Source organism: Leptonotus elevatus, chromosome 11 (genome assembly GCF_054856555.1).
Source record: "Leptonotus elevatus isolate MCC_2025b chromosome 11, RoL_Lele_1.0, whole genome shotgun sequence".
NCBI lineage: Eukaryota > Metazoa > Chordata > Actinopteri > Syngnathiformes > Syngnathidae > Leptonotus > Leptonotus elevatus.
Genome location: NC_141249.1, coordinates 12,043,852 through 12,058,181, shown reverse-complemented (window position 1 = coordinate 12,058,181; position 14,330 = coordinate 12,043,852). Strand labels below are relative to the sequence as shown.

At 40.9% G+C, this 14,330-nt stretch overlaps 2 protein-coding genes across 3 annotated transcripts; both read right to left on the bottom strand.

Annotated features, from left to right (window-relative positions):
- Positions 1–967: 967 nt before the first annotated feature.
- Positions 968–7,604, bottom strand: timm44 (translocase of inner mitochondrial membrane 44 homolog (yeast)). The gene is made up of 13 exons (XM_086089148.1): positions 7,549–7,604; positions 7,044–7,148; positions 6,740–6,943; positions 6,580–6,660; positions 6,351–6,500; positions 6,030–6,166; positions 5,815–5,900; positions 5,225–5,317; positions 4,717–4,841; positions 4,354–4,404; positions 4,154–4,243; positions 3,025–3,135; positions 968–2,475 (listed from the first exon to the last, which is right to left on the bottom strand). Exons 1-13 carry the CDS (start codon positions 7,576–7,578, stop codon positions 2,356–2,358), a joined length of 1,383 nt encoding a protein of 460 aa, XP_085945274.1. The 5' UTR covers positions 7,579–7,604; the 3' UTR covers positions 968–2,355.
- Positions 7,605–7,953: 349 nt separating this feature from the next.
- On the bottom strand, positions 7,954–14,103 carry hnrnpm (heterogeneous nuclear ribonucleoprotein M). Of its 2 annotated transcripts, XM_086089584.1 has the most exons (16): positions 13,886–14,103; positions 13,219–13,394; positions 11,736–11,788; positions 11,039–11,046; positions 10,847–10,940; positions 10,545–10,775; positions 10,218–10,371; positions 10,083–10,132; positions 9,945–10,002; positions 9,753–9,860; positions 9,631–9,675; positions 9,474–9,548; positions 9,300–9,395; positions 8,601–9,187; positions 8,461–8,512; positions 7,954–8,357 (listed from the first exon to the last, which is right to left on the bottom strand). In XM_086089584.1, exons 1-16 carry the CDS (start codon positions 13,960–13,962, stop codon positions 8,194–8,196), a joined length of 2,028 nt encoding a protein of 675 aa, XP_085945710.1. In that variant the 5' UTR covers positions 13,963–14,103; the 3' UTR covers positions 7,954–8,193. The 2 variants fall into 2 exon arrangements, with proteins under 2 accessions (XP_085945710.1, XP_085945709.1); XM_086089583.1 differs by lacking the exons at positions 11,736–11,788; positions 13,219–13,394; positions 13,886–14,103 and having other exon boundaries at positions 9,474–9,542; positions 11,039–11,607.
- Between the last annotated feature and the right edge of the window lie 227 nt (positions 14,104–14,330).

Here is a 14,330-nt window from a genome sequence, read left to right as displayed (position 1 = left end):
TGCAACATTGCATCGTCCTCTCCTAGCTACCATCTGTACCAGGCTGTCAGATAGCCGCCACAAGCGATGAACTATTACGGCGTGAACCTTGTGCACCTGAACTCATCTGAGACGCACGGCCAAGGAGGATCATGGCCTGAAAAAAAAAAAAAGAGCAGCTCCTTTCCAGAGGGATTCGGGTTTCTTCTTTGACTATACTTTAATCCGCTCTTCTGTGAATACAAACGCGCAATCTTTGAAGATATGGGAGTGACAGTTTGGATGAGGATCTGGAAATAGACATTTCACGGTGGTATAACCTTGAACACTGATGCAGTAACATGTTATTACCTGGGGAACTAGAAATTTAACATGATACTTTTACCAGCGTCTCCATGGCCTTTTGCAAAGCTTTTAATATATTTTCTGTCATTTAAATACGACCGTTTTAAAAACTAGTGCCATAAACACAAGTATTAAAAAGAAAATATTCAGTCAAACTTCATTCATAACAGTAATACACATTACACAGACCCACCTTAAAAAATATATTTAAAAAAAATTGCTAATTGTTCATTCAACCAGGTAACGATAGCTAACTACGCAACAAATTCAGAGTCAGTCTGGGTGATACACAGCACAGCCAGAAGGGACAGGAGCGGGGAAAAGCTAAATACTAAGTTTTTTTTTTTTGCATGAGTCTAGAAATACATGAGACCTCTCAAGTTTCATTTTACTGTGATGAGGAGCAGCTAACATTAGCCTCTGGTGCAGTTTGCCACTTGTCGTCCGTTCGATGAAAGAAAAAAGCATTAACATTATGCACGGTCATTATACCTGTGTATGACACAGAGGCAGTGAACTAGCCGACATCTACACAAATATGCTACTGTAAGTGCAATAAACTCTAAAAAAGTTGTTTTTTTATTTATTTAAAAAAGCCAAATACAATTCTCAAAACAATAATACAATTTTTAAATACAAACTTTTTCCTGTCAATAAAGGGAACAAATTAAACTACTCAAAACGGATCAAACATAACACTAGAAACAAGACATAAACTAATGAAAATAATAGTAATGTTGAAGCTACTGAACGCAGAAAATATAATTTTTAATCGCTACTGCCACATGTGGCAGAAAAATGAAACTACACCCCCCCCCCCCCCTTTTCACGTCGTACACCATGCACACATGACGTCACAACCGCAGACAGAGGGCAGGAAATTTGAACCCGAATCCAGTCTGAAAACTAATGGCCAGAGGCTTGCAGGAGCACCCACTGTGAACAGCTAAAGTGTTAATCTACTAATTAGATGTTTCAGTCATAAATGGTCAAATTTTAGGGCAGTGGTTGCAGCTGTTGAGTGTAACTAACCTGTAATGTAACTTACATTGTCATGGCAACTGTGGCAACACTAGCTGGCCCTGGAACCTACCTAGTTTGACTTTTATATACTCTGCAACACCGAGGTTTCTTAAATTGCTTGCATGCACATTGAGCAGCACACATAATGGCGACTTCCAGTACAAGCATCCATCCCATAAGTGTTATAGAGCGAGGGCACTCGGAGGTCAAGCTAATCGTAATATAAACCTCATTTAAAGTAAAAACTAATCATTTAAAAACATGTTGACATTGATCACCATTTCCTGCCAAGCACAATTATAACCGTAAATGTGAATGGTTGGTGGTGTTCCGATGACTTCACACTGCAACTCAGCATTTAGTTCCAAAGGAAGAAAAACATCAACTATCACAATTTTAGACTGAATTTTAATCTAAAAATAATTACTAGTGTGCAGACATTAACACCCAGGAAACTATAAAAATGCTTGGACTGTAGATTTGATTCTTATCAACATGACATTTATTTCCAAAGACGGCTATTTGTGTGTGTGTGTGTGGGGGGGGGGGGGGGGGGGTGTTAGTAATGGGGTCTGACTGGGCTTATCATTCATTTTCATAATAAATATAGACTTTTTGACAGTTTGCCAATTACACTGGATGATTATCATACAAATGGGATTGGCATGTAGATGCCCCCACATTATAGGGAAAAACAGAAAACATGATTGGGGAGAAATTGGTGCAATATTTTGTACTGTTTTCCACATATTCTGCCATCAGGAAATTTAAATATGGTCGGAGGTTGGGAATTAATATCCAGCACCTTGCAGACTTGGTTCAGGTGCATGAGCAGAGTTGGTACTCTACCGCCCCCTTGTGTGAGAAAAAAAAAGCCACCGTAATGAAGCAGAAGCATTCTCTGCAGCGAGCTGACTCGTTTCCTCCCAATCTGATTACACAGTGTTCAGGTTGAGGATGTTCTCTCTCCGGGTGAGCGAGTGTTACTTCTGTGAGTATCGGGGAGTCTTAAAGGATCTGCTCGGTGCTTGAGGCAGAGATGTCAAGTAGTCTCCAGGCAGCATGCGGGTTGAGCTCCTCTTGGTCTCGACACAGGGCCCACACGTACATCATCCTCAGAACTTTATCCTAGCGAGAGAGAAGACAAGAACATGACTCATCATTTGTCTCAACTGTGACGCAGCAGTATTAGGTGGACCAGGACAATCTAATTACCGAGGGCCACGATATTAAACAGTCTTTACTACAAACACAATAATAAACATTATGACTGGCCTGATCCGAACCCTGCTGAGGATTGTTAATCCAGCCATTGTGAGAGGTTCAATATGTGATGAATTGTGAGAGGCTTTTGTTTTTTCTTAAATAGATGCCTTGACCTCCATAACACCACCGCATGTCCCTGAGGCACTAAAATAGACAATTAGGCTGATTTTACAGCCCTTGAAATAGTTGTCGAGGGCTGTAAATAATATAAATAACTACAGCCAAAGGGGGCACAATTGGCCAATTTATGTGCTGTGTCTGGATCACACATTTGGGACTATGCAAATGTAGTAATATTCATGTCAAAATAAGCATTATTTTCATAATTTATCAATTACCATTGTGAAATCATTAATAATAAATAATATGATCTAATGATCCCGCGTATGTGCATTTGAGCGTGTCACTTACAGGGTCACCTTCCACCACTTCTCCTTTGGTATTTCGTATTACCAACACTAACTGAGCTTGGAAGGTGATAATCAACACCGGACCCTGGTCCATCATCTTTCCCATGGCCAGCTGGAGAAGAGGACACACACAGTGAGGCTTTTAAAAACTGCAGACAATTGAGGAACAATTTGAAATATTTTGAAGAGCAAAATATTAGAAACAGTTCTGCAAGCACAGTAATACAAATTAAATTGAATCCTCTCAGACAGTCTCTGAGCATTACATCTTTTGTAATTGTGATTTTTTTTAATGCACTTATTAATAATGTTTATCCAAGATGCATGTAAACATGTTTTTTTAATACTTTGTCCTTCACTCCCAAAAACGTAGTTACACTTTTTATTTATTTATGTTTTTTTATGCAGGAGCATACAGAAGGCTTTGGTGCAGCTTCTGACGTGAAGAGGTGCCTTAAAGCAATGGTAGTTTTAACAAAAAAACGCCAGCAAGTGGCAGCAGAAGACAAGAGATCAGCCAGGGCGGCCATGTTGCAACAAGTTCTTTTTGTCAGTGTTTTCACCAGAAATGAGAATGATGAAACCTATTGTATTGCTAATTGCTGCAAAACGGAAACAGATACAAATATATATTTTTTCCTGATGAAAGAAGAGACTCTAATTTTTCTTTTGGTAGGTTTCATGTTTTTATAGCAATAGAACACAATATTATGTGGGCTTTGCAAAATCAGTCAAAATCCAGTAAAACAGCCAAGAGTGAAGGGGGTTGCTTCAGTGAAAATGGATGGGAGTGAATGAGTTCATATCCAGTCGTCTATCGGGTAAAGTATTTGCAACTCCTGCACCTCGAGTCATTTCACAGATGATTATTCTATTTAGTTGTTCAATAACAAACATCCTGAGATGATTTATGATCAAAGTGAGAAGCTTTCTCATGGGATTTGCTTTGGTCTTTTTGTCGCACTGACGATCTATGGAAATTACCTTCCTGAATTTATCATGGCGCCAGCGGTGGCGACCATCTGTCAGAGATTTAGGAGAAGCCGCTAAGGATGGCTTCTCTGAGCAGAAGGAGAAAGCTTCTGTTTCTCATCAATTTTGCCCGAGTTTGGCAGTATGTTGTAACTTACATCTATGCTGTCGATGTCCAGGATCTTTGAGTGGAACTGAAATCCCATGGCCTTGGCTTGTTGGATCGGGTGTGCTAGCTGACTGTACGTCTGGACATTATGGGGGGGGGGGGGGGGGTGTAACCAAAGGAAGACTTAATATTCATGATTCAAGTCCATTTCTAGACTTGTAGTACTTTAGTGTGAGACAAAAGTTGTACCGCTTCATAACACCAGTCTTTCAACACCTCCAGCTCCCCTCTGACCATTGCCTATATGGAGAAAGAACAGAAACAAAACTAACTTCATTGGGTATACCTGAACAATCAAAAGATTCAATACAAGAACTGTGTGAGAGAAATTTCCTTTACAAAGAAACAATGTTTAGTTTTCAACACAAATTTGAATATTTCTAACAAAAAACAAATCACTCCAACAACCTTTCTGACATTGCCAAATGTTAGCATCATTAATTTGAACTTCCATATTTTGGAATCCATTTTGTGCATAAACATGGAAATAATTTGTGTGTTTGATTGACGTAACGAAACTCCACAATAACGCCCTCGCCTTTTGCTTCATACCTCCAAAATATTAGGGATGATGTCATGTTCACACTGCTTGAGGAAATAATCTTTGTCAAAGGACGGATCCGCCTTGATAATTTCCGTTAGGACTTCAGACATCTCCGTCTTGGAGAACAGTCCACCTGGACGTGTGTGATCGTGATTAGTGAAACACAGTAAAGCATTAAGCAGCAAACAACACCAGACTGGCTGAACAGACGGTTGTAATGAATAATTCAGGCACATGCTGCACACGTGTATTTTTCTTCACTAAAACTACTAAATAATCATACAAACTATGAGCACTTACAATTCAATAATATATAATCAAACTACTATAGCAGAGAGTGTCAATAAAAACTAATACAGGTTAAAATGATGGCTATAGGTAGATTTTTTTTTTTCCCATCAGACTACCATAACTTCAAGGTTCAATCCAGCTGAGATAGCAGTTCTATTATACTTTTCCTTTATCAGCTTGAAAAAGCCTCACAGCATGACTAACGCAGACTATTAGATCTCACACCTATGAGGTCGGTCATTTTGTCAGTGACGGCCCGTGATGCTCGGATGAAAGCGTTGTCACTCTCGTCGTACTTCATCTTCATTTCAAAGAACCCTGGAGAGGGAAATGAAGTTTGGGCAAAAAGGTGAGAGCATAATGGCAAATGTATGAATAAGGTTAAACGTAAAAATGGGACTTCCCATAGAGTCAGCTCGTAAAACAATGAGACGTACAGTGATTTAATAAAATAAAATAAAATGAACACACATCAGTTCAAATGTCAGGTTTTTGGGGTCTAATTTTTTTTGGGGGTGGGATGAGTTGTTTTAACTTTCGAAAGATCTTCGCAGACAGTGAAAATGTATCTGAATATGTTCCAAACTGTCTGTGAACATCTTACAAATCCTGATGAAAACCCTAAATTCGCTACATTCCCAGCTTTATCGGCTTTTAGATTCATAAAAAGGATAATCGGCTCGCCCCATAATAGGTCTATCCCAACTCACAATGGTGGAAAATGTTTATAAAATGATTCACCTCGGTCTCTTTTTACATCATAAAAATACAAACATTTGTGACATAAAACAGAATTGGATGATTTGTTTCCTTACTATTGAAGACGGCGTTATTGTCTTTAAAGTCTTTCCACTGCTGGTGCCATTTGGAGTCCTTGTGGAGCACCATACCCATGGCTTCCCTAAAGAACACGTACGCAAGATAAGAACCTTGCCATTGTGTTTAAATAAACACGCTGGACCAGAGAGGAGAACATGGCTGTGGCGTGCCCCTCTCAGCATGAGAGCAAAGCAGGTGGCCACTCACGTACTCGTTGGCTTCAAAGACCTTGTTGTCGTCTGATGACCCCTTGGAGGAGAATTCGCTCCTCTTTCTGAGTCGAGGAGGGGGCCGGTAGGGGCCAGTGTGGCCCAAATCACCAATCTCCTTCTTTACACTCTCCATGCCCTGATTATACAAAGTCATATGGTAAAATTCTGAACAATTTAGATTTACAGGTTTAGAATCTATTATGAATGTTCATGTTTTTCTCCTCCCCTGTAGTCCACCGGAAATCCCATGAGGATGCATCTGTCACGCTTTAAAAAAATAAAAACTTTCACACTGCAGCATTCATGCACTGTATCCAAACCTGTGATATGGCTTTGAATGCACCAGTCTTTCCCAAGATCTCTCCACCCTTTGAGACGCTCTCTGCTGAGGTCTTTGCCGTCTTGGCTGCCTCCTCCATTCCCTCCTTAATCTTCTTTCCAATTTCTGTACGAGTGACCTCCTCCAGGCCCTACTCACCAAGAATACAAATGGATCAGTCAACTTGGGCCACATGTTGATCGTAGGCACGTTTCCGTCATTTAATGTACCTCCTTTACTGTGTCTGAGAGGGTCTCCAACTTCTTTTTGAAAACTTCAGAAGTTTTGACAGTTTCCGACTCAATTGTTTTCTAGGAACATGACAATGTTTTATCAAACTCAACCAAATGGATTACACAGATGAACACAAATGTGTGGTCAGATACTAACATATTTCCTGCGCGCTTGCCTCAATGCATCAGAGTCCTCAAGTTTCTTTGCCTCTTCCCGGAACTTTTTGATGTTTTCTTTCATGTCCTTGTTTTTGCTCATCTCCTGCTTCAAGTTTTCCAGGAATTCACCGAGGAAACCTTTTTTTCCTCTGCCCCTCTCCCCTGACAAATATCTCGCCTGGAGAAGTGAGGACTGAGGCACCTATGTAAATAGTAGATACAGTACCGACATAGCAGAGGATTTTTTTTTGGGGGGGGGGGATACAAAGGTTGAGGTACACGTGACTTGTCGATAGTCCTACCTGATAAGAGCCTGAGAGAATGCTCCGTATTCTGAACACATTTGCTCTGTTGTGCAGCAGCAAGAAAGATGAGGGGAATGCCAAAGAGTATCTTTTTAAACATACCTGATGACAGACGCACAATATTAGCCGTAAGATAATGCTGTAAATACAAATATATTCGCACAAATGTAGGTTGAACCGAGCATAAGGTGTAATGTTAAATTTCGTAGTTGCGGTAAAACTGAAACTGAATTTGTGCTACTATAACCACTCGTTAAAGTGTCAAAAAAAATTATGTTAAGAGTAAGCATTTTAATTAAGTGGTCAGTTTTGTTCAGAATACTTTGCCTATTTTGTTTCCATGGTACAATAACGGAAAATGTACCGCGACACATGACAAGCTACATGCAGATTATTTAAGTTACACGCGATCAAAATGAATCGAAGTAACGGATATCCCACACTCCTCTAGAGTTACAAGTATTTTGTTTACAAATTGTTTACAAACGACCCAAACCCTCACCTGATAACACTGACACAAGGGGGCCGCCATCTTGAATCTGGTGACTACTGACCCTTCTTCCGGTATCGAGTCGACCAGCCATGTACCTGGGGGAGGATCTTCGTTTTTCATTGGCTATAATCTTGCAGTGGGGGCGGGTCTTCACTGGTTATGGGTTTGAATCCGAGCCCCGGCCGTCCTACGTGGAGTTAACATTATTTCTCCAGCTTTTCCCCCACATTACAAATGTAAGGTTCTTTAAAAAATGTCCCACAGCTGTCATTGCTTGTTTATGTACAGTATGTGTGGCTGGCATTTAGCTTATCCACGACCACAATGCGGCTGAACAGTACAGAAAATTGATTTTAAAATATGTTTTTTTTAAGTATTACATGGGTGTGAAATCCAATTACAAAAACAGTCAAATTGATGGTTGAAGTTTATTATCAAAACACCTTGAATTACAAAGTGGTCAGATGAACCATGGCAGAAGAAAAAAAACGGCTGCTACAAACTAAAAACATCTTTTACAAACTAAAAACAGTCTACTAAAACAATTTCATGGTGACAAATCAAATCCAGGGAATATCAAGAGAGCATCCGGCAAATTTATACAATAGTGTAATAAACACCAGCAGCTAAATGATGACTGCTAACAAGAACAACCTATGCATTCCTATCAATCCGAACATCAATTTCTCTTCCATTCAGACGATAGCCATTCATGGTACGACAGGCACGATCAGCAGTCTCGGGGTTGTCGAAGCGAACCACACCACAGCCCTTAGACTTGCCATTTTCCATCTTGATATCGGCATACTGCACCATGCCTGCAAAGAAACACGGGGTAGGGGGTCAAAGAGCGCCAATTAATATGTACTGGATTACAATTACTGTTGCGGTGTTTTCATTGCTGATCATTATCAACCTTACCACATGTGTTGAAGGTGTCCTTCAGCATCTTCCATGTGAAATCAAATGGCAGCTACAAGACAAAAAAATCAAAAGGGTTAATCACAATATATGGGAATTTCTTGATAGTAGCAACACTTGACAGAAGATGAGAAACCTACATTACGGACAAAGATCTGGCAACCCTTTCTGGTATTTCCTGCTCCACTTCCAGGGCCTCCCGCTCCAGCTCCCCCAAAGGAATTGCCACCGAAGCCACGCTCCAAATCAGTAGAACGATCAAACTGACCACTGACGCCACCAGATGCCATCCGGTCCATTCCAGCGCTCATACGATCAAGGCCACCAGACTGGAAGCGGTCAAGACCTCCGGTGGAGCCCATGCGGTCAAAGTTGCTGGACATTCTGTCAAGCCCAGTGTTGCCCATGCGATCCATGCCCATTTGGGAGCCAAAGTCGAGAGAAGAAGCCATGCGATCCAAACTTGATCCCAAGCGGTCGAAACCAGTTGGGCCGAGGCGATCCATATTGGAGCTAATACGGTCGAGGCCACCTCCAAGCCTGTCCATACTAGGACCCAGTCGGTCCATCCCGGAACCCAGTCGGTCAAAGCCAGTGCCCATCCTGTCCAGGTCAGTCACACGGTCCATCCTGTCAATGCCCATCCGATCCATCCCTCCAACGCGATCCATGCTCGTTCCTAGACGGTCCATTCCAGAATTCATGCGGTCCATGCCCATTGAATTTCCTGTAAATGGGAGAAAAAGCGTAAGACAAAAGGGTAACTAACCTGCAGTCTGGTATTAATGTCTAGGAATGGCTTTGTAAGTTGTTGTCATTCAAAGATAATTGTCCCATACCTCTTTCAAAGGAATCTCCAAAATTATTGCGAGACATGCCCATTTCATTTCGACCAAACTCTCGGTCAAACCCACCACCAATACCTCGGTCCATCTCTGATAACGCAAGAGATGCGACAATTGGATATCAGGTAAGCTTTACACTTGAGCTTTCTATGTATCAAAACTCCTTACCATTCATTCTGCCCATCCCAGAAGAGCCAAAGCGATCCATATTGTTAATTCCCCCGAAGTTGTCCATTCCTAAATCTCAGACCACGTAAAAATAATAGCACATAAGTACAACGGACCACAAAATCCTGTAAAGAAAGACTTGAAATCTGAAACACACCTCCCATACGGTTTCCCATGTTGCCAAAGCCCATTCCCTCCATTCCTAAGAGAGAACACAGGAGACCAATGAGCTACCAAATGTATTCTTCTTCTCTTAAGTACGAACTTTGCAATAATAACCTCCGATGCCCATGTTGCCCATTCCTCCTCCACCACCTCTGTTAAGCTGGGTTGCATCAATAGGCTGGCCGCCAGGCCCCAAACCCAAACCAATACCACTCAGGCCACCTGGGCAAAAAAAAGAAGAAGACACATTTGATTAACAGATATTATAGTAATCCTTATGAATACTAAAACATTTGCTATGCTTACGTGGAAGAGGTGCACCTCTGTCAGGTGGACCAAAATCCTTGGGCATTGACTTCTCATCCTGAAAGAGACAAAAACAATGTAAGAATACACAAGAGCAGATAAATTAACTGTACTGTAGGGGCATGTTGGCAATCATACCAGTTTTACATGCATGATTCGGTTGAACAACAGCTGTCCATTCAACATGGCTGCAACTTTATTAAGGAAAGCTGTACAACTGGAAGTATTTGAAACTCTGTTAACTTGGCTTAGACTTATTCAAAGTAAGGATACAGACAGCTTGGACTGCCTCAATGGGCATGTCGAACGTTACGGTGCCCATCCCTCTGCTCTTTCCGTCCTTGTCCTCAAGGATGTCCGACCTCACCACTACGCCAGCCATGCTGAACACCTCTTTCAGCTTCTTCCAACCCACTTTGTAGTCAAGCTGAAGAAACACATTAGGCAGAGTTAAGACTTGCATCAAGAGAACAGACACACAGCAAATATTGTCGTTTTTACCAGGGATGCAAAAAAATGAAAACTGTTGGCCAAAACAAAAATAAATAACACCTTAAAAAACCTTATCATCCCCAATTTTCATCATCACATAATTCTCACATTTGCAACAAAGACTGTGTTGCCAATTCGTCCGGCTTGCAGTCCATGGATGACCTCCATGGGAATATTGGGGTTGTTCATCAGGCTGGGAGGGATGTTGACCATGGGGCCATTTGGTCCAGGGCCCATTCTATCCATGTTCATGCGATCCATTCCACCCATACCACCATGGGGTCCTCCACCCCCTTGTCCCTTGCTGATTTCCCTCTGAGCAATCATGCCATCAGGGTCCTAAACAAAAATACTCATCAGTGACCATTTAGGAGAGGAGAATTATTGTGTTAATTGTTTCTGTGGCAAACCTCTTTCACTTTCAGGGGACGGCCATTGAGGTTGTGCTTGTTGACCTTCTCCACTGCCTTCTTCATTAGCTCATCAGTCCTAAACTCAACCACACTAGACCAGAAGCAACCAGTAGGAAGAAGTGTTATAGCAATGTCATACAAGCACGCGATTGAAATGACAACAGACTGTCAAGTAATACAGTTACTTACGCACAACCCTTTGTTGATTGAAGACCATGGAACAACCCAGAATGAAAAAATATGATTCAAGTTAGAAAAATCATACTTGGTTAGATTTTACAAGATTATTATTATCATTATTATTTTTAAATGAAGATCATGCACATCAACACATATTACCGCACGCTTAAAACCTTGGCCACAACAATTCAATTGCTTAACAAAATCTCTCATCAATAACACAAAGCGGTCACATTCTTATTTGTTCTCTCCAACATCCAAAAGAGGAAATCCACAGTGAAATTGGATTCCTGAATACAAAGATATTGGAGGTTACTATTCCAGAAAAGACATACTTCTGTCTAAAATATGTTTGGATTAAACAACCATCATTAAGACCTTCGACAGCCACTTGCAGAATCTTCACCTTCTTTAGGTCATTAGAAGAAATTCCAGCAACCAAGTAGGTACGTTTGTGTGTGTATAAGCGATCTCACAGCTAAGAGAAAGCTGAAGTCCTTACAGAGTATCAACCCTAAAATGACCTCACGTCAAGGCCACAGGCGACACAACAAAGGACATGTCTCCGACATGTCACAATCTAATCCACGCCATCAGGTTTCAGTCTGACAATTGCCCAACAACGAAAAGAGAAACTAAAGCTGACAAACACAAAGTTTGTCAAGGATAGTTCAAAAATGGTGTATTTGTATATATTTGCACTTACCCTTGATTTGCCTTCTGCGTCCATTAAGTGTTCCACGTACGTTACCTCACCCACTACAAATCAGATCCCAGACGACACACACCAAGGGAGAGAAGCCGAGAGAACAATTGGGGTTTAGAGTGGAAACAAGAAAGGTGGCCGGTGAGCTCAGACTGGGAGTCCCGAGCCTTCCTCCAGCACCTCTGTCGCAGCACAATATGGTACAGGTCTACAAAAAGCAAACTTTTTCTTAACCAAAATGTACTCCTTAACCCTGTCCCTTTAAAAGATTCTCCCAAAGCACCAAAACAAAGGACTGAGGCTCTACAAGTTTTGCCCCAAGTCTTCCCATTAGAAAATAAAGCATCTACTGTACTTGATAATTGACAAAATGTTTTAGAAAGTATGCAAAACCTCTAGAAGACCAGGACTCGCTTCATTGCTAACCTGTGTGCACTGAGACACCATCGTAAACCTCAAGTCAATGCATAACTACCTTTGTCATACAGCTGAGTCTGTCTAATCCTATGAATACACTGACCATAGCCTCAGTTACAGTAATGATATTGCCGAGCAGAAGAGTAATGAACGATATTTTCTTAATTCACTGTTTACAATTTAGATTCATTGTCGACCACAGCCTTCACTCCAGATATGGGGCCTGTTCAACAAAATGGACCAAACCTCTAAAGACAAGGACAGTGGGACATAAGAAGTTGTTTCATTTTGTAGACCTGTACCCCAAACAATCCCAACACACGTCTTTGATTGGCACAACATGGAGACCTGCTGAGAAAACATTTTGCTTGTCAAGGGCACACCTAAAAGGAGAAAATGAAATGTAACTCCACAATCAAATAACAAATACCAGTTGGCCCTTCTTTAAGAGGGCCCTCTATCGGCATTTCAGAACATACTATTACAAGCACCAAGATGCTGAATTACGTTAATAATAATGATTTTTTAAAAAGACTAGAATTTTTGGAAAACCCACAATGGTGGACAAATGGTTCTAAATCAATAGTGTACATTGGAAAGGGGATTTCTCAGCTCCGTCTGTTCAAATTTCTAGATTTATTTTTTTTAAAGACATGAAAACTCAAGTTGTGCATATCGCCACGTGAGAGAGCGCAAGACAGATTTTCTGTCATGCAAGTCATTGAAAAATCATCTAATAGGCTATTGCTCATTTGTAAAGCGACATCAGGAATTAAACAGACCTCTCAAAAACCACTGGACATTTTTGCTTAAAAATTCAAATAGAAATGGTCGTTCTGTCTGACCTCCAAGGTGACAGCCTCAGTGCAAACCTACTGCAAATCATTAGCTGACCACAAAAATACATTGGGCCTCCTCTCTACAAACCACACAATTTATCCTAAGAGGATGTGCGACTGAAAAATCCCAAAGCCCTCTTAAAGCACTAGTATTCCAATCAAAAAACCCAAACTACCACACTCACAATCACGTGGACTGAATGAACCCCCTAATCCGGAACCCTTACCTTTTTCTTTCATTAGGTCTTTCAGGGTTTGCCATTTCACATCATAGGGGATGTTGCTGACAAAAACTCGGTATCTCTTGTTTCCATAGGGTTCAAAGCGTCCACCTCCACCTCTCTTCTGGGGCCTCTCCTTCCTGCTAGAATTGCCGTCGTGTTTGAGCTTCCCGTTCATTTCTCTGTGTGGGTGGAGGGGGTAAATAATTTACAATTTCATATTTATATAATTCCTTCTTCTTCTTTGTTTAACCCAATAGCTAATTTCTGAGGCCTTGGTGATGGTGAATTAACACACGCGGCAGATAATGCGCAGTATAAAAATGTTTAAGGTAAAAAATAATAATTGTAAACTGACATTTCAATAGAAATTCTAAACGGATGTTACTTTACACGAATGAGCTTAGTTTGCCAACGCAGCGTCGATTAGCAGTCAAGCGTAAAATGGCTGCACCTCTCTAGTGACCTATTGACTAATGACACAGCCAAAAAAACACAAACACACCCGATTCCATATTAAACATATTTACATAGACATTGTCACGACCCACAGACACGCAGATCTTCAATTTAGCATGATGTTTCCATGATGTCCCAAAATCGTCACAACCGCGTGGTTCGTTGGCTAGCGAGCTAGCTAAGGCTAACAAAGGGGTCGAACAGTATACTTTACCCTTGTTGCTGGGGCGACGGCGGCTGCTGCTGCTGCTCAGCTTTAACGGACGTGGTTTCGCTCTGCTCGTTTGACATATCGATGATAAATTGATTGTAAATTAATGAGGTAAACTTCTCTTAAAAACAAGCCAGCAGACTGCAGTTGAATTCAAGTCGAAATAGTGCGCAAAACAGACTGAAAATGGCGGAGGAAATTTTCGTGAGGGCCGGGGCGGATGTAGAATTTTGACAACACTTACTTCCGTATTTTTCTTCAAAAATAAAATTGTTTTATGTTTTTTTTATATATATATATATAGTAATGTGCATACTACATTTTGTTTAGTCTAAATACCAGCACATATTGAGTCTGACTTGCAACATTGTATTCTTTAAGTAGCTAAATTATAGAAGACATATCTAGTTTGTTCAACGGTTTCTGACTATTATCAAATCCTGTCATT